At 40.9% G+C, this 22,376-nt stretch overlaps 1 protein-coding gene across 1 annotated transcript in view; it reads right to left on the bottom strand.

The window, feature by feature from the left end:
• Positions 1–22,376, bottom strand: part of phip (PHIP subunit of CUL4-Ring ligase complex) — a 40,560-nt gene that overhangs the window by 4,559 nt on the left and 13,625 nt on the right. Inside the window, exons 14-39 of the mRNA XM_023429949.2 lie at positions 16,703–16,859; positions 15,984–16,118; positions 14,072–14,200; positions 13,642–13,867; positions 12,822–12,944; positions 11,405–11,588; positions 11,191–11,293; positions 10,781–10,918; positions 10,440–10,537; positions 10,088–10,295; positions 9,141–9,251; positions 8,708–8,815; positions 6,979–7,103; positions 6,490–6,572; positions 6,216–6,327; positions 5,051–5,112; positions 4,766–4,921; positions 3,820–3,940; positions 3,607–3,732; positions 3,302–3,377; positions 2,211–2,270; positions 1,856–2,008; positions 1,168–1,320; positions 753–964; positions 416–657; positions 73–219 (exon numbers count right to left, since the gene is read on the bottom strand). Of these exons, the coding sequence (XP_023285717.1) occupies positions 73–219; positions 416–657; positions 753–964; positions 1,168–1,320; positions 1,856–2,008; positions 2,211–2,270; positions 3,302–3,377; positions 3,607–3,732; positions 3,820–3,940; positions 4,766–4,921; positions 5,051–5,112; positions 6,216–6,327; positions 6,490–6,572; positions 6,979–7,103; positions 8,708–8,815; positions 9,141–9,251; positions 10,088–10,295; positions 10,440–10,537; positions 10,781–10,918; positions 11,191–11,293; positions 11,405–11,588; positions 12,822–12,944; positions 13,642–13,867; positions 14,072–14,200; positions 15,984–16,118; positions 16,703–16,859 (3,548 nt within the window). The remainder of the gene's footprint in view (positions 1–72; positions 220–415; positions 658–752; positions 965–1,167; positions 1,321–1,855; positions 2,009–2,210; positions 2,271–3,301; positions 3,378–3,606; positions 3,733–3,819; positions 3,941–4,765; positions 4,922–5,050; positions 5,113–6,215; positions 6,328–6,489; positions 6,573–6,978; positions 7,104–8,707; positions 8,816–9,140; positions 9,252–10,087; positions 10,296–10,439; positions 10,538–10,780; positions 10,919–11,190; positions 11,294–11,404; positions 11,589–12,821; positions 12,945–13,641; positions 13,868–14,071; positions 14,201–15,983; positions 16,119–16,702; positions 16,860–22,376) is intronic.

Here is a 22,376-nt window from a genome sequence, read left to right as displayed (position 1 = left end):
ACATTAAATACTTAATTTACACCATATTAACCATAAACCTAAGCATCACAGCTAAATGACACCATCTCTTACCAGGGGTGTGTCGTACAGGAGTCCTGAGTTTCCGCCGGGTGCTTCCCCCACTGCTACTTTCTGCAGCTGTAGAGGGTGTCACCTTTTCGGAAGTTGTTGGCGTTGAAGCCGACACAGAGTTATGAGCCCTCAGCGAACGAGTAGACTCTGAAGATGGCAAAGAGACAAATTGTGTAACGTGTTGTGATCAGCTCCACATTTAACATACAGACATGAAAGTGGTGTTCTTCTCATCAACTCTCAGCAAGAAAAGTAAATAAGTGTATTTCCCAACATGTGAAACTACTCCTTTAAAACGTTTTAGTATTGCTTTAAGAGAGTTTACATGTGTAAGTGGTCTCACCTGCTGTGCTCTGTGTGTTGCTCGTGGCATTATGTGAGGAGGATGAGGCAGGTGGTGAGTGTGCAGAATGCCGTGCTGCACTTCGTGTTCGCCCTGCAGCGGGGGTATCCGCCTTCCCGTTGACCAGCTGGGGGGGCTGTTTCAGGGGGATGCTCTGTCTCTGGGAGGAAGGTCGTGAAAGAGCTGGTGATGGCTCCCTTTTTGCGGTCACCCTGGATGATACACGCCTCTTCCTCTCTGGGCTAAAGATGCAGCATGATAAGGAAGATTACCAAAGATCAAACTTAATGCACCATAGGAGCTAAAAAAATCTAAATGAAGATGTCCTTCCTTCTACCTGGATGCAGTGCTGCTTGTGGGAGACTCACTCCTCCTCCTCCTCCTCTTCATGGCGTGCCGTGTCTGTCTGTCCGTAGTGTGTCGCGTCTGTCTGTCTGTGCCCTGTCGATTCAGTTTATCAGTGAGGCCGTGGATGGCCTTGTAGTCGGCCAAGATGGAGCTGACATGCTCCTCAAACAGCGCAGAGAGCCTCAGACTCATACTGTAGATCTGGAGACACAATGAAGGACACACTGAAATCAAATGTCACACTTAGAAGAAAAAGGGATACATGTTAAAAAGCACTGGCTAATTTCAGGATTTTATTTTATGGACTCATCAAAATATGCCTAACGGAAGCAATAAAAGACATTAAATTGTATATATTTTGGTTTCAGTGAGTGTATGTGTGTGTTTGCGAATGCATGTCTCACCCGAGACTTCTTACTGGGCGTGTAAGCTTTGGAATTGCTGAAAATGAGCCGGACATCTTTACAGAGCTCAATGGGAGACTGGTATTTTCCTTCTGTTAGCGTGCTGAGGACGGTTCCAAAGTCCATTGGAGAGTCAACTATTTGCAGGTAGTCCTGGGAGAAGCAGAAGAAATTGGGAATTACAGGTCTCAAAAGATGTGAACAGAATAAGGACTAGACAAGAGGAAGACGGAGAAAGAGGATAGAGAAGTGAGAGATTTGGGGGGATTTGTGGTTTCATTTTGAGTGGACTGGAAAAAACCAGATCCAACAGCGAAACAATCCCATCCTTCTTCTGTTAACAAGAGAACTCTAGCCCACTGAAGCTGTGAGTCTGTTCACATTGTTTCTCCTTCACAACTTATACATCCATTCGGTTTGGTCTTCATTCCAGATGCTGAATGGAGAGGCTTGTTCTTCAGATCAAACAATTCCCTCACCTCAAATACCACTCCTCGTGTAAGTGAAAAGTAGCCACTTATGCCTCAGACTCGAGTACCAAATGCAAATCAATGTGAGCCTAATGGAAATTCACAATGAGCTAAACTCAAATCACAGCCAGAGGAGTTTGGTTTGTTTATGAGAAGGTAGAGTTCACATGTGTGCACCACACTTAATACAGAAAGTAAGACTTTTGTCGCATATGTACCGGGTACTCCTGTAGGTCCACGGGTTCTCTGAAGGGCTCTGAGTCCTCACACTGAAAGATCAGGTCCAGCAGCTCCTTACAGCGCCCCCTCCATGCATGAGGGTCGTATGAAGGAGGTCGGGTTCGCAGTTGGCGCTGCATAGGTCGACGACCCTATACAAAAAAATGACAATACGCTGAAGCAACTATACTAGCTGATACAAAACAGCCTGCTGTTCTTTTGATGGATTATGTGACAGTCGGCTAACTTTATGTGTGAAAAGTGAAAGGTTAGAGTTTAGTATGGTTAGTTGTCACTCATGTGGAGAGCTGGCTGGAACGTATGAGAACACACTGTTGCTGTGAGACATGCTACCTTGTGGTTTCGTGTGGACGTTCCAGGAGTATTAGTATCTTCGTCCTCCTCCTCCTCATCCTACACAGGAACAGGGATAACATTATAAAGGTAATGCATATTGCACTCTACTAAGCTCATGTATTATAGGCTGCTCTTTAATACAATACAGTATTTCATTATTTCAACGACCAGCTGCCTTTTAAGTGTTAGGTTTCATGCATCATGGAGTCTTTGAGCTGCCAAACTAGATCTATTGAAAGCACAAATCAGATTATTGTGACCACTGTCGTGCCCTACAAAGACAAAATGCAGTAAATGCATATTTGGCCAAAACTGAGTTAAGACCAGAATGTGACTTTTTGACTTCTGTTTTACCATATTAAAATTATTAAGACTTAGACCCAAACAATTCCAGTGAAAGCTCTTTACAGTTACTACAAAATAAACAACAGCTCCATCACAAAAAGCTAATTAGTCTGCTAAAACAAGAGACCTAATGCTACCTCACTTGTAAGCTAGCTGGGGAGAGAACCACTGCTAGCCCTAGTTTTTTCCATGAGCCCTCTTTTTTTCAAATAATATAATACATTTGATGAACACGCGACATCTTGGTAATTCAGTCTTTTATCACATATAACTCAATCTCATACTGAAGGAAAAAATAACAGATAACAAGTCAGGCTCAAAGATAACTAGCTTAGCTTAGCAGAGTGTAGCAGTAACTTCAGTCTGCTGCCTTTGACTGTAGTGGTATTCATGTGATTTAATGTAGTTAAGTCTGGTGAATGAAAATGAGGGCTTAGCTGGTAAAAAACTCTCAGCTTCATTGTTTCTGCTCTTCTGTCACAGTGTTTTAAGATATAATTACTACTGGTAATCAAAACTTTAGGGGCAATGTTTTATGCATTAAACATTTCAAATTGGCAGCATCTTGAGGCAGGAATTAAGACATTTGTGTAAAAGAGTTAATATATATATATATATAATATTAATATAAACAAATTACATTAACAATATTCTGCCCTAGTGAGAAACCATGTAATCAATATCAGCTAACATGTTCAGGATAATTTTAAGTCAAATGTAAAAATGTATTTATGCAGACACACCTCATCTTCAGAGTCAGAGAAGGTTGCCTTCTTCATAGTTTTGTAGAGGGGCATGAGGTCTGTCAGACTTTGGTCCCTGAAGAATACAAGAGAGCAGAAATGAATTCATATCTGACAGTTCAAATGTTGGAAAGACGACAAGATGGAAATGGTCTTAATTGTTAACAAGAAATGTGCAACGTCAAATAGCTATAACAAAAACGAAATACTTGTTTTTGATAACTCATTAACTGATTAACATTTTGTTAATAGACACCGATATACAGGCTTTTAAATTAACAGTACTGTACATTAAACACACTCACTTAATAAATTGCAGCATGAGGTCAGAGACAAACTTGGCGGTAGTGACGATGAATGATCCTGGCTCATTGAATGTTTGGGCGTTGTGTTCAATATAACGAACCTCCCACATCAGAGACGACAGTCGTCTGAAAGGAAAACAAACAGATGTAGAGTTTGTTTATATATATTCTCTCTCTTACATACACACATTCTGTATCTATTCTATTATTTACCTGTAGAAGTGGTTCACCAGCCTTTGGCGTATAGTGCTGAGGTCAGTGACGTAGGCCACGACTGTGCAGTACGTGGGGTAAGCCTGTAGGTCCACTGGAAAGGCAAATGGTGCTGCCACATCTGAGGGTGATGAGTTTTGTCGGTAGATAGAAGACAGGTTAAGAGAGGATTATTACTGGGACACATCAGCTGTAGCAGGCAAGCTTTTAGTACTCAAAACAGCTTCAAGGTGACAGAGGAAAAGGAAGGAGAAGTTGTGATTTGTGACAAGGGTCAAGATCAAAATGGCAGGATGATGCCAGGGTTTTTAATCAATGTTTAATCAATAATAAGCCTACATGATTGAGTGCAGTAACGTTGCTGGCAATGTAAGTGAGGTAAGGGTATTTAACCAAGGTGGAAATCTTTGTTCCCTTTATCCCTTTTTGCTAAAGATTTTCCTACCTATTCTAAATATTTCTACCTAAATTTAGATGTTGAAAACGCACCTAAAAGAGTTAATATAAATCCTGTCCTGTGAGCCAACTGCGGCATAAAGCGTAGGAGTAACAGGGAGAGATCTAGAAGGATTAAGTGTGCCGGCCGTTGGTACCCGTGTGTGTCTTTTCCACAAACTGTCACTAGAGGGAGCCCTCAGACCAGCTTTCTTCCACTAGGGAGGATTGCAGTAATACAAAGTCTGTGCCTAATATGACATTACATCACTTAACTGGAATTCAAGCAAGCACCTCAATATCTGGCTCAACCTGTTAGCAGCTTATTCCTTTTAACATATGATCCGTGGCTCTGCTGGGCTCATGCTGATGAGCTCAGAGGGGTGACTCATGTTGTGTAGAGTCATGCTGCTGCCTCTTTACAAGAAACGCGCCCTCGTGGCTTAACTTCACATCCCTGCTTACATGACATAAGTGGACTTATTTTCACAGGGCCTTGATGACGCCATACCGAGTGTGCAGAGCTGGTCGATGGCTTTGATGATGCGTTCGCACTCGTCTGCGCGTGTGCAGCAGCCCCATTCCCCGTCCAGGGGGACGTACAGCAACTCCTTCTGCTCATCTTCTACCAGTGGGACGCTCATGCCCAACTCCTCAGGGAACGTGGCTACACAAAACAAGATTGCAAAGATTTCAAACTTTAGAAAACCAGAATTTTTACTTTGTAAAGGAATATTTTGTGTGCATGTCTGAGTTGTGTGTCCACCATAGTGTGGGTGTATTTTAGATCACCCACCATCATCAGGGATGGGCTCCATATCCCAAGGACTCATCTTCTCCGTGTCTCCATTATCCCAGCTGGATGGGAAATAGTGCTGATATGAATCATCAACATTCATCACATTGTTGTCTTTGTCTTTGTCATTTCTTTTCTATTTTACATAGGTGACGTGCAGCATTGCAAGCACTGACATTCCTCTCCCACACCCTAAAGTGGATGTCATTCTCTAATGAAGTTTTTCAAGAGAAGAAAAAAATAACTCAGACAAGAAAACAAAGGGCAGTGCCAGCTGGTGTCATTGTAAATCTCAAATTCAAACTGTCATCCGGGATACTTCTGTCAAGTTTCTTGAATGATTCAAGCCATGAGGTGTTTTTGCAGTTAATGAGCGTCGTGAGAGGAGGTGTCATACGCATAATCACAAGCAGCTCTGTGTCTAAATTTGCCTGAATTTGTCCAAGCAAACAAATGCCTGTTGCATGTAAACCATTTTAATGAAAGATTTAATGTTGTGTTCGTGTTCTGTGGAAAGTCCAGCCTTTAAATCATTAAATTCTTCTATTTACTAAGACACTCTTTGTGCCAAGAGACCCACTGTACAGTGGACCCAGTGGGAGCTGAGACAAAGTCTTCACACTTCATTGATTCCTAAAAGTCAGTCAGTCTCTAAATTTCAAGTGGAATTTCACAGGACCTTAAAGTCACAGAACTTATGTAATTATATTATTGATAAAAAATCTGTAAAATTTGTGCTGCACAATTGTGCATAAAACAAGAATAAAGATTTGCTCACTAAGAGATTATAATTTTACATCCATATTTCTACTGTAACCTCCCTGTACTTATGAGTGCATTTATAGTTTAAAGGGGCTGAAAACATTTCTGACATTAACTTGCAGTGCTTCAATGATAGCAAAAATATAATGTGTAAGTTCTATAACTATATGACTTGTCATTATCACCTTTGAAACTGAAAACAATGTGACACTCCACTTCCTTTCCTCACCACCACGTAGTTCTGTTTTTATCTATGCCTGTGCACAGTTTGTGGGTCATGTAGGGGAAAGAAGTCTTTTCATTTGTTGATGCAACTCACAGAGAAATTAGGAACAGTTGGAAACTGCAATTTTTTTATGTGATCAGACATGCGTGCCTAGTGCAAACAGAGATGTGGTCATACCAGACGTTGTAGCACTGGAACAGGCTGTCAGGATACTGGGGCTGGTAGGGCTCCTGGCTCTCAATAGTCCCAAACCACCAGGCGTCATCAATCACTGACCGAAACCTGTCACCTATAGACATCACAGGAATATTTAGATCTTTACAAAAAACAGAAGTTGACAATAAACTGAGCAACACGATGTACGTGAAATATATTTTATATTTGCTTCAAATACTGCACACGTCTCCAGTTAGTCTGGTTTATTCAGACAGCAAAGACAAAATTGGCTGACCTATACTCCACTGCCGCTTTCTGGCATTGTCAAACTGCTGCCGCAACACCAGGAAGTCGATTACATCAGGCATGTCGTGGTATCTACGACGAGAGAAATATGTACAAATTGCAACATTAAAGCAATAAAACAATGAATATAACACCCATATTAACAGTGTACAGCAGATCAGGAATTTAGAATTTGTAGTAGCATAGTTTGCCATTCTCAAACACTCTTTATTTTATAATGTAACTTTACTGTATTAAATGTTTTATGAGTGCTGTCTTCTCTTGTGTCAAGATTAGAATTCATTTAAACTTAACAGAATAGATTACTTAGGAGGAGAGTTTCCCAGTGAGCAAAAAAAATCTGCATGTTCGTGGAAAAAGTTAATATAAATACAGGATGTGACACATTGTAAAGCAGCACATGTGCCAAGACTTGAGATGTTTGATATGCAGTGCAATCTTTACACATCTGTGCTTGCTGCTCTAGAGGGATGCTTACTTCATAGAGAAGGACCCTCCAGTCAGTTTGCCGGTGTCGGGGTCCAGGAAGGAAAGCTTCAGACAGCACAGTGTGGGCAAGCCGACCTCGTACTTGATGCCAACTATCTTCATAAGCTCCTGCTCCTGAACACCACAAATGAAAAGAACAAATGACACAATTCATTTCTTCTCAGGAAAGATCTTTCACATACCCTGGAACCTAACCGTAGTTCACTACACACGCAAACTAGTTCTCACTTAAATAGATTTTTTTTCTCACTGTTTTATTGTGTAGATACAGGTTGAGAGAGTGTTAGCAATGCTACAGTAAGTTTTTCCAGCTGAGAAAAAGTGAGAGTAGAGACAGATGCTTTAGCATTGTCATGCCTGGTTGTTCAAATTACAAAAAAAGATACACAAGAGAGCACTGCATTTCACACGCTATAGGCAACACAATCACAAAGATGCACACTGTGCCTGCAATGCATTATGGTCTGCCATCTGCACAGAAATAGCTATTTCTGCCTCCACACACAGAAAAGAAATGAAAAATACACCAAGTAAAAATACAACACCATAAGCTGCTGCTTTTAAGAAAAGTGTCTGATGGTGTTCTTTTTTTCTTTTTCTTTCAGAGACGGTTTCATATACAGGGATGAAACTTTGTACTCAGCAGACATTTGTCTTTTAGTGGAAGGACATTTTTAGGACAGAAAAAGGATTAAAGTCCACCTGAGAGTGAAAGTAGATAAAGAAAAAATACCAGTAAGAGTTTTGCTAGCTACTCTGACTCTGTGTGTGTGTGTGTGTGTGTGCGTGTGTGCGTGTGTCTGTGTTGAATTGCTGATAGCAATGAAACAACATTGAATGCTAACATCATTGTAGGTTGCAGCTATGTGTCCTTAGGAAAGCTATGTGTCATTTGTTCAACTCTAGTGCGCTGCGCTTTGTAGCTATTACTTTGAAAATTCAGCAACCTGTAAGGGAAATGTCACTGAAATATTACACAACCAACATGTCATGTTAGATCACAAAACAGGGTCCTGCATCATATGTTTGCTGTATATTTATCAGAGAAGTAGATAAAAATTCTTTCAAGTTTTTCACTGTGATTTTTATTTCAATGTTCTTAAAGGGGTTATTTGTCTGCTGCTGAATGTGGTTTCTTCCTGTGAGTGGGTGGTGGTGTTTGTCAAATTGACGAGACCTTCAGCCATTGTTGTCTTTATAATTTATATCATATGTCTTTATAAAGAGGTTATAATACATCCTCTGAGCAGCACTACGTCTTCAAGGCAGATTGGAGGTTACAGTGAGTCGCTAGCGGAAAGTGAGGAAACAGGCCGGGGCTAGCTGGTTAGCATGCTAACTTCAGTAGAAGAAAAGACGTGACAGAGATAACAGATAACATAGGTGTTGCTTTCCACCTCTGGAGACAGCTCTTGGTGAGTTAAGCAACATTTCCTCTAGACTGGTAAGTAAACATCTGTTTATAATAAAGCTATGCAGCAATAGCCAAACTTTAACTTTAATAAATGTCATTAACTTAACAGTCCAAGTATAATTCCCCTGTGTAAAGCCTGTATTTTGTTACATGGCTCCACTGTGATTTTTTCTTATGGGCTTCTCCTCAGTGGTTGTGGGCACACAAGTGAAGAGACAATATAAATCTCCAGAAATATAGGATGTAAAGAGCGATGTCTCTCTTCAGAGAGTCTTAAATCCATCTTTGTCAAACTGTTCCTTACCCGCAGCTCCATCTTGTGCCAGGGCTGCTTCTTAGGATTGATGCTGTAAATCTTTTTCTGTTTGGCCATCTCCACATAGGCTTCATGACCCTGTCTGAAGTAGTATACCTGCACACACACACACACACAAATATACACATGCATCATTTAAAATACACAACAGATCACTTTTAACTGTAGTTTCTGTATCTTCCTGGTACTTTACCTGACTGTACAACATATTACTCTACTCAAAAATACAAAACTTATGGTAATATATTTACAAGATATGTTAAGCTGCTGGGATGGCAATCTCAGCTAGTGTAAAGACTTGTAATCTTGCTGCTATGTAAAACATGTGCCTGTGTTTTTGGTGTAAGTTTTCTCCACCAATGTGGTTCACATATGGTTCGCCTGTGGTGAGGACTCTGTAACAGAAACAGGCGCCGTGTACCTCATCTCCCATCTGGGGTATGTAAGGACATCTCCGAGGGACCGTGTCTGTGATCCAAGCGGAGGGAAGCCACTCCTCCAGAGTCAACCCTTGCTCCTGAAACTCTGTCCTCTGAATGACACACAACATAATAAATACTCAATAACAGTTCATTCAAAAATCTGAGGTTTAGAACATTTTCTTATATTTTCCAAATGTATGAAAATTTTGCCTTTAAGGACCTACACTTAGTAGTTAGTTCTCATAATCCTCCCCTCATGTGTCAACATGTGTAAACACATGATTATTATGACCAAATGTTTTTTTTTCCCTTTTATTTCTCATGCAGATGAACATCTAATTGACATTTGTATATTTATTACGTGAATATAAATTAATGAAACGGACAGCTTCAGTATTTACTGATTTAAAGATCAAATAACATAAACTACACAGAGGCTGTTTCCAGGTATAACATGACACACAAATGCTAACAGCAAGGGTACATGTATACACACACACACAGGCTCCAAAAACCTTATGCAAATATGACAGCTGGCAGTAGTAGGCTATAACTGTTTTAATTTTTTTCCCATATGTTGTCTTGTATGAAAAGACACAAAATGAACACTATAAGCAGACTACTTGATTACTGTAAGGGAATTATTTAAACAGCATTTGTATAGGAATGACTCTGTTTCAAGCTTTTTAATCCATAAAAGCGATTGATCACCTTAACTATACCAAATAACTATAAGTGGTTTCCACTGTATCTCTTATTATTATGTCTAATTAATGGCAAAGGCTGAAATTTATGCCACTTTCACATCATCAAATTATTAGTTTAACTCTTATTTGTGCAAACAGCTGATGGGTAATAACTCAGAATCACACTTCTTACTTCACTTGTCCTTCTTCCTGTCGCTACAAGGAGGAAAATAACATTTCAGCCATAACTGACGACCAACCTTTCTCTTCTCCTTTGGCTGCTTCTTCTTTGGTAATGCACCGTCTTTGTCTGGTTTGTCTTTCTTTCTGTCTTTCTTCCCGTCCCTCTTCTTCTCTCCGTCCTCCTCAGAACTGCTGCTCTTCTTTTTCACTTTAACACTCTTCTTGGGCGGCTCAAGGTTGATCCCTGCATCTGCTGTCCAGTCAGAGTAATCGCTGGAGTAGTCACTGTAAATAAATCACAGATCAAAGACTAAACACACAAACGTATCTGCTTGTGTTTATGATTTATGATTTGCATATGGTATGTGCATGTATGTGTAGGAGATAGATGATATGATACATGTGTGTGATATACTGTATGTGTCTTACCTTGAACTACTGTGGTCATCTGGCCAGGGCTCTTTCTCCTCCTCTTCCTTCTCCTCCTCTGAGGAGTGTCCATTGATTTGCCGAACCTCCACCTCTCCCTGAAAACAAAACAAAACAAAGAAATAAATTAAGAAGAATGAATGAAATACATGAAAATATTTGGAATATATCTTTAAGATGTCTTTAAAAATACTTTAAAAACACAGATCCAATTTTGAGGACAAAGTCGTCTGTTTTTTTAGATAATGCACTGTTGGATTTCAAGAAAAGTTTACCCCATAGTTCCCACATAAAATATGAAACGAAATCAGAATCCAAGGCAGTAACAGTTGTGTTTCTACCTCTGAGGTGCTGTCATCGTCGTCCGCAGCCTCAGCACTCTGGCGACTCGTCTCCTCCATGGCAGCACGAGTTTGATAACCATGGTTACCTTGGCTCCTCCTCGCCTCATCAACTACACACTCTGATGTGGGATGAACCTGCAACAACAGAGAATGGATTGGTTAATATGAAGGAAAGAAACAATAATAAGTGAGGTGATTAGCGCTGATAGCAGAATGATAATTAGGGACACAAGGGCAAAAAATTTAAATGAGGAAACAATAAAGCTGGATTAAAAATACAACAAAGTTCTGTGAGCAGATGTGAAGATGTCAATAAAATGATTTAACGAGAAAAATAACCATATTTCTGTAAAGTGCTGTAAAACAATCATGTCTGTGAGTGTGTGTGCAAATGTTAATTCACTTACCCTACTCTCCTTGGGGAGAGAGTGGATGGTACGTCTCCTCCTTTCTGACTGATAAATATTGATTTCCTCCTCCCCTTTAGCCTCACGCCAGTTCACCTGTCTCCTAAACAACAACACACACACAGTTCATGATGTGTAATAAAGCTACTATTTCCAATGGAAGAAAATAATGTGACGTGTGTGACTGCTGCATGTATATATGTATGTGTTTTACCTGACAGAGGCGTCCTCCAGCTCAGGGACCAGCACCCTGCGGCTCCAGGCAACCAGGTCTCCCTCTGTGGCCATCTGGCTGCGTGGGGCGTTGCTGTGCATCTGGCGGACACCCTCGATCTGGCCACTGCGACGCAGCCCCACGTTGGGTGGGGAGTGGACCTCTGTGGGCGAACCCACTGATCCTGAGGAGAGGAGACGTTAACATACTTCAGTTCCCATCTGCTTACCTTTCTAAGAAATAAAAGAAAGATCTCAAAACATCTCAAAAGTTAGTAAATGGGAATTTTTAGCTTTAAAATCATTGGGCTGCAACTAACAAATATTTTCACTATTGCTTCATCGTTTTGTCTATAAACTGTCAGAAAATAGTGAAAAATATCCATCAGTCCAAGGTGACATCTTCAGATTGCTAGTTTCGTCAGACCATCAGTTGAAAACCCGTAGATATTCAAGTTACTATCAGATGAGACAAAGAAAAGTAGCAAATCCTCACATTTGAGAGGCAGGAACCAGAAAATATTTGGTATTTTTGCTGTAAAAAAGAACCATTAACCATTTTACAAAATGTGTGTTGATTGACTAATTAATTAATCCATTAACTGTTTCATCACTGAAAGTGATTGAATGAGAGATACAAAGAAAGACAACAAAAAACAAATGATTCTAAATAACATGGAGTCAGTTGTTGAGGTAATTGTGTTTCAGTTGTAAAACCTAATGGAATTTACAAAGCGTACAATAAAGACACTTGCAAATAAAGACAAATGCAATTACTTAACATTGCGTATGCTAATGTGTGAGGATGGATCACCAGAGCCACAGGCATAAGGATGACTTTGATCAACTGTGTGTTTTCATCACTAAATGCATTAGCTGACCAAAAAGCACATATCCCCAACACTCATGTATCTTCTGAAATCACCAACTCTCTGAGACACACTCCAAAGGTGTTTTATTGAGCTGTTTAGGCTTTCTGTGTCTCCTGCGTAGTTTTGCATAATTGGACATTATGTATGTTTCATATGAAAAATCTTTAAGTTTTATAATACATTCATTCCGAACAAAGGGTAGGAAAGTAATCATTACGACTATGATAAATACATAATTATTATAAATGTATTGTGCAGTGTAAGTTTCACACAATTAATTGTACAAATTCATCATATCTGGATTAACATAGTGTCTGCAAATAATTCTCCCCTTGTTTTAACCTGCTTCATATATAAGTGCAACATTCGAGGGACACGGTGTTTATACAGCTTCGCTATTTTTAACTCAATTTAGACACTGAAGTGGCATCTTGCATTTCCTTGATGTTTTCACTAATCTGTATAGCATGTGAACCACACTGAATCCACATTAAAGGGCTGCCCATACTACAATAGTATGAGCTTCCAGTCATGACTTGGTCCTACCTCTACTGGCCCTGACGTCATTTGCTCCCAGTCTTTGGTCTTGTTCCTGCTGCAGCCTCTGAATCATGGTGTCCAGAGGACTGGGACCGTCCACCGCCTGCTCACTCACCACTTGGTTCAGGCCTGACACAGACAGGAATGGAGCAAGAGAAAGAGACTTAAAAAGTGAAAGAGAAACAGAAAGAGAGAAAAATCTGGTAAAATCACATAAGTTTAAAAATTCAACAGGAATTACAGTCATAAAGATCGCCAGTGCCGTCTAAAAAAGTCCTACACTGTGCACCTCACAGTACGCTACCATCCACTTCAAAGAAGAAAAACGCAGTGGGGTTTTCCCAAAATCCTGGGGAGTAACCTCAATACTCAGAATGCTTTTTAAAAGTAGGTCACGTTCAGGTAACTTTATTCTATATACTACAAGGTAACTTGACTTGCTACCTTCACCTGTCTTCAGTGTGCAGTACTAATGCATTTCATTAACTGCTGACTGTTTCTGTTTATATACCTGCCAAGATTATAAACTGCCTTATTAATTCTGGATTTAATTGCCAATGCTAGTGCAGTTTCAGTAAATGCCTCTCATTAAGCACATTTGAAGACAGATAACATTCTTGTCAAGTAATGAGCTACAAGAACAGTATGATCAGCTTGACAAAAGCGTCTTTGATCAGCTGACAGATGGGCTCTGATGAGGCCTCCGGGTAAAGATCTGCTCTGATGTGTAAAAGCAGACAGGGAACAAGTTCAGCAACAACTGACTTCACGACCCCAAAAACGTGAAGGAGTGATACTACTGAGGGTCTGACTTCAGCCTCTGTACCTGAGGAAGTGACGCCCATCTGTGGGATCAGCTGCTCGTCCCTGCAGCCCTCCCTGCCAGGCACCAGCCGCTGGTATCTAGGAGGGTGAGGGTTTCCGTCCACGTCCACCAGGAAGGGAGGGGGCATTAGGTGTGGCGCCTGCTGAGTCTGCTCATCCAGCACGTAATTGTTGGCGTCCCGGATCAGCGGCCGATAGTCGGTATGGAAGAACATCTGGTCCGCTATCTGAAGCAGAGGTGGAGAGTAACAGGTGCATTTACGGTAAAGCTAATACATCTATATGTTTTCATTTCATTCTTCCCACATCTGATCTCAGGAAGTGACAAGACATGGGCATTTGTTCCTACTGATAACAACAATTTCTCAAGTTGTTGTTACATGTAACAACAAAGACGTGTGTAAACATGAAAGACAGTCCTGTCACTTTACCTTATCGTACTTGCTGCTGGAGCCAAAGCCAAAGATGAGCAGGTGTCCATGTGAGTCTGTGGCTGCAAAATGCTGCCCATCTGGACTACATTTGCAGTCAAACAACGCCCCATGCCCTTGGCCCTCGATCTATTCACAGAGACAGAGAGAGAGAGAGGAAGATAGGCAAATAGTGCACACTTTAAATCTCAGTATTACAATGCTTGCGGGGAATTCCAACCAACTGTCGCAGTTGTATGGCATGGACACACTCAACTTAAAATATCTAATACACATGATCACATGCACTATTCAGTAAGCAACATGAATGCCACTTACAAGTGTTGCTCTACAACATTTTCCTTAAATATTAAATCAAAATAATTTATTTATGATTCACCGAATAGCCAGTTTAAGAAAATTGTCAGGTATTCTTTTTTTTTTTCAGATAAACAGCATTTCAGCTCAGCAGCATTTCATATTTCCAGCAACAAAAGTGAAATCAACAGAATCAGATAGATAGCAAGAGGAGTGATAAGTGAGAACCTGTAGACCACCTGTAGAAACTGAGACTAACTGTTCTGACCATCGATTACCTGTTGCTTTTAGTTGTTCTGTGGGTTTTCCTCACTTTAACAATTCAAACACAAGATGAAAACATTTCTAGTCTAGTATTTGCCTTCTTGTCCCTTATTCATCAAAAAGACTCAGAATCTGCCAAACCTGAAGTACTGAACCTTCAGTCGTCTCCTTACTTAGGTATATGCAGGAAGGGCACAGTTGAAGGGCTACAGTAGCAGCAGCAGTGATTACACACAAGGCGTGTGGGATACATGATGCAGTAGATTAGCAGTGCAACTCAACTTTTCCGCCCAAAGTGTCTTGCAGGCTTTGCTCCATTAAAAAGGTATAGTTTTGCACGTTTGTAGATTAACTTCCTCTCGCTCTCTTGCTGAGAGTCAGAGGAGAAGATTGACACCACTGTCATGTCTGTCAGTGAAATATCAGGCCACAGCCGGCAGCTGGTGAGCTTAGGCTCGCACGGAGACGGAAAACAAGGAAAACAGCACGTCTGGCGCTGTCTAAAAGTAGCAAAATCTGCCTACCAGCACTACAGCTACCCAAGCAATAGTTTGGCACATACCCTGCGAAAAAAAACTTCTTTTTTTTTTTTTGTCATTTTTACAGCATAAAAGTGCTGGTAGGTTCAGGCTAACTGTTTTCCCTTGCTTCCAGTCTTTATACTAAACTAAGCTGAGAGTAGAGCGCCATCCGTCTTCTCTGCTAACTCTCAACAGGAAAGTGACTAAACCTAAAAATGCCAAACTATTCCTTTATATTTCAAACTATCTATGTCTATGATCAACACCAAGATTTTGGCTGACTGACCAGCTCTCTGAGTGACTCACTTGTTTTTAGACTGTGATTAATGCTGTCCTTGGTTACCATAGAGACACAGGCAGGAAATACAACAGCAGCTACAACGATTAACACACTAGATGAGTATGTACAGCAGCATATGCACATGAGCATGGTGCCATGCTTTCACTCTACGCTGGAACTGTGCCCATGGCCACGCATAGTGCATTAAAATGACAAGAGAAATAGCCATAATAGAGGTGAGAAACTAAGACAGCAGAGAGAGAAAGTGAAAGCACAGAGGGAGGGGAGAGACAGTTAAGAGGGTGAGAGGGAAAGAATGTGAGACAAAGAGTGAAAGGGGAGGAATGTGTGGAGGGACAAAAAGCAAATACAACATGAAAAGCACATATCCCTGCAGTCCAGAGGGGAAAAACAAAGCTAATTGATAATTCGCTGCATAAGAAACATGAAGAAAACATGACATCTGTGTCATACTAGAGGTGGGAAAGTATCGGCTTCAGTGTGAATGAAAGACAGTAACAGAGAGACACAGGATAGACAAAAATCTTACCATGTTGAAATAGGAGCGGATCTTGACCCCTCTGGCCAGGTCCCACACAATGCAATTCCCATCATGCCCCGCTGAGAAAAGGATTCTTGGATCAAAGGGATGTGGCTCCAGAACGAACACCTCATCCTCGTGACCCTGTCATTAAACATGAACATCTAGGTTAAGACACTCTTGAGAAATAAACAAAGACAGATAGAAAAAATCAATGCCGTTTCTTTCGTAAAGGTCTGTACCTGTGATTTGACATGTTTTAGACATTAACAAACATACTTTGTGTCACTTGTATTCCTCTCTGCGAGTGTGTTTAGTGGGTTAGCCTGGAGTTACACTGAGATCCAACATTTCAGAGTCAGCTACCAAACCACATGTGTTTTAATGCAAGAGACAACCAGCATCATATTAGCTTTTCAACAATGTCCATGACTGCTTTTTGTTTTTCTTCTGGGCTCATCTGCAATGTTTTCCAGGCAACTATCATATGTCCCACATCCTTGAATGCGTCATTGGAGAGAGTTTCCAACAAGCCCTCATAATTTGTTTTTAGCAACAATCATGGAAAGTGTTAGAAAGTGTTATTGAGGTGTTAGAAAATGAAGTACAACTTATTGACAAGCAACCCATGAAATGCATTTAATGTTAAATTTATACTACCGTTCACTGTTTGTCTTTTTACCTCTGTGTCTCGTGTCTGTGTGTGAGTGTGTTAAATCGCTTCGTACCATCAGGACATGGACGAGGTTTCCCGTGGTGGAGTTCCACACCTTCAGCGTCAGATTGTTGGCTGCTGTGATCACCGTGCCGTCATGGCGATCCCACGCTACCATGGTTACCTTCAGTTTAGTCACCTTGTCTTCCAGTGGAGGAGGGTTGTACTTCCTGAGGGGAAGATGTTGATGTCATGTTTACACCAATTAGGATCAGTTTGGTTTATTTTATACACAGAAATTAAAGTAAAACTGTTAAAATGGCATAAGAAATTAAAAGGATCCTCTAAACTATTTATCAAAATTTAATCTATTATCTTCAGTCACTTTTTTACACCATTAATGAGGAGCCAGCCAATCTGACAGCTAGACCTTATCTCTCTACGGCTCAAGATAATTATTCACAACCACAGCTGTTACATATGTAAACTGTGAGAAGCAACATATCCAAAACATTTCAACATTTTCTTGTGACTTTCTGTACTTTTACAGATGGCACAGAAACATTGTTGAGTTCCTGTTCCAAAGACAGTTATATGTATCAGTCTAGTTAAAGTCTGAGGACTGAAATCCATGTGTTTTTCACTGTTTTATCATATCATCTAAGCATGAGAGCCATTATCACAAAACAACTACCGGTTTTTATGCCGTAAATAACCATTGTGAGGGAATTTTCTCTTTCCCACCTAATGAATGACAGACTCAGGGTGAAAGGTCAGTGTGAGGCCCTAGGTCAACTACTGCATTAAATCTTACAGGCCTTGAGACGCTCAGGCGGCTCCTCCAGATGCAGCTGTGGTTTGCTGTTGATGCTGCTGGTGCCAGGGCTGATAACCGCAGACCTTGGATGGTCAGTAACAAGTGGCTGGGTGTTCTGCGAATCAGCACTTGGGCGTATATAGTCATGTTTCCTTGTTTATTGTTAATGAACCAATAGTGTATTCAATCATCCCTCTTCTTTTAGATATTTGACCAATTATGGAGTGTAAGCTATCTGTTGTAATCTCTCTAAGTGTATAAAAATGATCCTCAAGGGTTCCTACTTCAGATTTGAGGTGACATCATGCACAGGAGACTGTATTGATGATGCCTCCTTTCTCTTTGGGCTCAAGCTTCAATAAACATCCTCAGCATAAGATATCCTGGACTCCAGCGCTCTTCCTTCACCGCCAATGATAAGAATTTTTTCCCTAACAATCTGGCGTCATAAAGGCAGGACTTCAATATAACTACAGCCTGGTAAGTGCAAAACTTTAAAGTCATGCCTTAGCTTGTCTGTGTTTGACGAAATCAAAGAAAACTGTGTAATTTTGAAATTGGGAAAACAGTTAATGGCTAAAACCTATATTTTTAAAAGCAGTGTGATAATACTGTAATAGAAATTGAATTTAGTTAATTAAGTGGTTGTCAAACAGTGGTTGTGTGGTTGTGGAGAAGTTAAAAACAGGGGTGTGTGTTTCTGATCACCCGCTGGGCCGCTGCAGTGGCTGTTTTGTGATTTCTGGGAAGGCTCCGGGCCGTACCCAACACATAGGGGCCCAACTTAAACTATAGAAAAGACGTTTTTGGGGGTTAGAAAGAAATAGATCTACTTTGTTTAAAACCAAGATTGGGGATCACCTGCTCTGTGTTCAGTGGGAAATATAGGGGCTCCGTTGGATTTCTGATCCCGGAAGCTATAGCGCAAATAGAGATTAAAAAGGCTGTGTCCACAGGACAAAATATATTCTGATTTTGTCTAAACCTTCAAACCAGCAGCACTGAAAAAGGAACAAAGCTTGGAGACCTTGATGCACCTGAAGTGTTGTTGAATTCTATGTATGTTTGTTTGATGTACTGATGTATAATGAGCAACAATCCGTCCAAAGCAGAAAATAAGGCTGAGCCTTCAGCCAAATTGGTCAATTCACCAAAAAGTAAAAAAGGCAATGAAAACAAAATAACAAATAAGCAAGAGGCAGCGAAAAGTAAACCTGTCAAAATGTCAAAAACACACCAGCACCACACATTGAAACACATTATCTAGAGGCGTATTCCCCGCATATGCCAGCAGGTGTGGTTGGCAGGTCCAAAGGATGGAAATATGTTTTCCGTCCTCATCTCTCATGTGTGAATGGACAAATGGTGAGTGGCTGTGTGAAGGAACATTTCAGGCAGATAAATTGAGAATGGCTAGGGCGAATGTTAACCCTAATGTTGGGAACGTATCTTTATTATAAATTATTTATACATGAAAGAATGTATGCATATGTGGATGATGGTGGCTAATCAGAGATAGGGAGTGCATGTGTATGAAGAGAGAGGCTCAGATGAACTAAGGAATGCTAAAAAAAATCAAATAGCTGACTATGTGACTGCAATTCACTTGCCTATGCTGGAGAGTGTGCTGCAAACAAGAGCTATAGAAATGATGACAATCAAACAACAACATGCAGATAACGTAAAAGTGTGCGCCAAAGCAATGATTCATAACTGGATGAAACGACAAGCTAAAACTGTTACACCCCAGAGTTTGCAGAGACTTCTGAAAGATTCTGGGTTGGGTATTTCCAGAGAATTTAGAAAACAGAAAGACTGTTAAAAACTGCCCGAAATTGAGTGCTACAAACACTAATACACACACACACTCACAACAACGGAGAGACAGAGAAGATGACTTTTACATACATACTGCTGCTGTACTACAGCAGCAGAAAGACATGAGGCAAGCTGATGAGGCTGATTGAGGGAGAGGAGCCGGAGCCTGAGCAAACAGACAGAATGAAACTTAGAAGTGAAAAAAATAAGACCAGTTTAGAAGAAGAACAGGTAACCGGCTGTAAACAACCAATGGCATTAAAACGGCAGAAAACTCTAGTTCAAGTGAAGACTCACAGGACAGTGACTTAGAGCAAAGTAAGCATAAAGCCAGATGGAGAGGGTTTTACATAGACACAGAAGCAGAGACTGAAAATGACAGGACGGACATGGACCCGGACACACGGACACACACACACGGCACAGAAAGAAAAACACACTTTGTCTCATGTGGACGAGGTGGTGCTAGAACTCATACATTAAAGACAGCACATTTAAGTGCTCCAAAAATAATGATAGGTTAAACACCTGTATGCAAACCCTAGACCCCTGCAGAAATTATGGACATGACAGATAAAGCTCCAACTCCAATCCATGTGCTAATGAATATTGGTCCTTGCTAAATCAATGCTGCAATGTTTACAACTGTTTAGTACCTGATAGAGCTGCTCGATTATGGCAAATATCATAATCCCGATATTTTGATCAATATTGAGATCATGATTATTCAACATGATTTCTCAATGACTTTGGAAAAAAATTTCTAAACAAAAAGCGATGTGTCTGCGTAATTATTCCCGTTATATCCCGCAAATTTGTCATAACTGTAGGTGTTTCTGGTTTTCCTCAAGACGAACCTCTCTCCCAAAATGCTAACATAAATGTTGAAGGTGCTGATGTAACACCTTCATTTTTGATTTCAGATAAGGGTACCATCTACCTTATGGGAAGAGATTTGCCATGTAAATTACATGCATCAATCCATTGTACACTGGAAGGTTTTGATTTTAACACTCCCCAATGAAAAAGACCCATTTGCATTTCAGTTTTTGCAAACCACAAATGATTGTTTGTATTGTTGGACTCTGAAAAATTTTAACATGCTCTCCACTTTCAAAGTGCCCAGTATCCAAGCGATTGCTAAAACCTCTCCACCCTGTGCAGCCATGAGGCCTCTTGTACAGTGCCATTGTACAGTCGCGTTCAACCCTTCGGAGCAGTACAGACAGGTAGCCGACTGGTCTTTAAATCAACAACAAGGGTTGGTGAGTGAGCAATGATTGTTTATTGGTCCACAGGGGTGTGCTATCCCAGTTCAATTATCTAGCTAACAGTATGCGCTATGTAATGTGAAAGATTATTTTCCCCACGTCACAGTTGCAGTAACTCCGGGTTGTGAACCAAAACATCTAGGGCACATGGTAGCTCGGTGCCAGGCCTTGAGACAGGTGGTATCAGCCTCCCAAACCCAAACAAAACACACTTGGGGGAAGAAATGTACATGTTATCTTTGAGTGAGCACATTCAGCTACCATACAGCAATATTGTTACGCATCAGCCAAAACGCAAGCCTCATCATCGAAGGAAGCCTGCCGTACTGACTCCATTCTGCTTAAAGGGACTTGCTGAGTGTGGCCACAGAGCATCATTAGCTAAGTTACAGTTTAACAGAGCTGAAGTCACATACTTGGGTCATATGTTGAAGAATAGGGAACGGCTCCTGTCACCAGAACGGGTGAAAATGCTGATAAATATGCCTCCCCCTGCCACCAAGAAAGAGATGCTCTTTTCTTGGGATGGCCAATTACTGCAGGCATTGGATTTTTGAAAATGCATCAATGGATTCTGTCTTGAGATCCGCCAAGTTGCCGACAGCGCCCCCTCCAGCACGATGGACTGATGAAATGAATAAGGCCTTTCAAGATCTATCTATCCACCGCTCCAGCACTTGGGTTGCCAGACTATCAGCCACCATTCCATCTTCATGTGCACGAGACAGACTGCTTCGCCACAGGCACCCTTGTACAGAAACATGGGTCTCACTACCGTCCCATCACGTATTACTCCTGCACAAACATTACGTTGCCGCACTCACCACCCTTGAATCCAGCTAGTCTTCTTCCATTGACTGACAGTGATACTGAGCACGATTGCCTTACAGCAATGTAAGATGGTTGTATGATATGCCAACAAAACAGAAAAATGAACAGCACAGTGAGACATGACCATTTAGAGCCTCCATCAGGTCCCTTTGTAAATATATATATAGATTTTGTTCATATGCCGAGCTGTCAAGGTTACAAATATTTGCTTGTAATAACTGACCGCTTCTCAAAATGGGTAGAATGCGTTCCAACCCGAAAAGAAGACGCACAAACAGTTGTAAAGTGTTTGTTGAAAGAGTTGATTCCAAGGTTCAGAGTGCCAAGTGGAATAGATAGCGACAGAGGGCCAGTGTTTGTGTCAAAAATCACGCAGAATCTCTCAGTTATACTAGGAATCAAATGGCAACTACACATCCCATATCACCCACAGAGTTCATGACAAGTTGAAAGAATGAATGCAATCATCAAAGAAAGGTTGACTAAAGCAGTAATGACAGCTGGCCTAAAATGGCCGGACGTGCTACCTCTTGTGTTCTACTCAAATCGAAGTGCACCAAATTCAACAACAGGACTTAGTCCTCATGAGGTGTTAATGGGAAGACCAATGTCCACAGGGGTAAATCCTCCTTTAACACCACACAAAACCACATGGCTCTGGACGGATAAGTTCATGACTGACTATGTAAAGAAACTAACAGAGATTTTGAGAAAATATCATTTGCATGTGGCTGAGAGACTCCCCAAGCCATTGGATGAACCAATCCACCCTTTCAAAGAGGGGGATTATGTACTAAACAAATATCTGGAAAAGTATCTTAGTCTCCTAGATGGAAAGGACCGAATCAGGTGCTGCTAACTGAGTGAACAGCCCTGAAAGTCGAAGGCAAGCCAGAATGGATTTAAGCCATAAGTCTAAGCAAAAATGACACCAACTGATTATGTTGCTGTAGAAACACCGGAAAAGGTTGGAGATGGAGACGTTCTTTTTCTCCCACGAACAAGACGAA

Source organism: Seriola lalandi, unplaced genomic scaffold (assembly GCF_002814215.2).
Source record: "Seriola lalandi dorsalis isolate HSWRI2012SDOR001 ecotype SW California unplaced genomic scaffold, Sedor1 jcf7180002054901, whole genome shotgun sequence".
NCBI lineage: Eukaryota > Metazoa > Chordata > Actinopteri > Carangiformes > Carangidae > Seriola > Seriola lalandi.
Note: the sequence above shows the minus strand (reverse complement) of the source record. Positions and strands in the feature narration are given on the sequence as shown.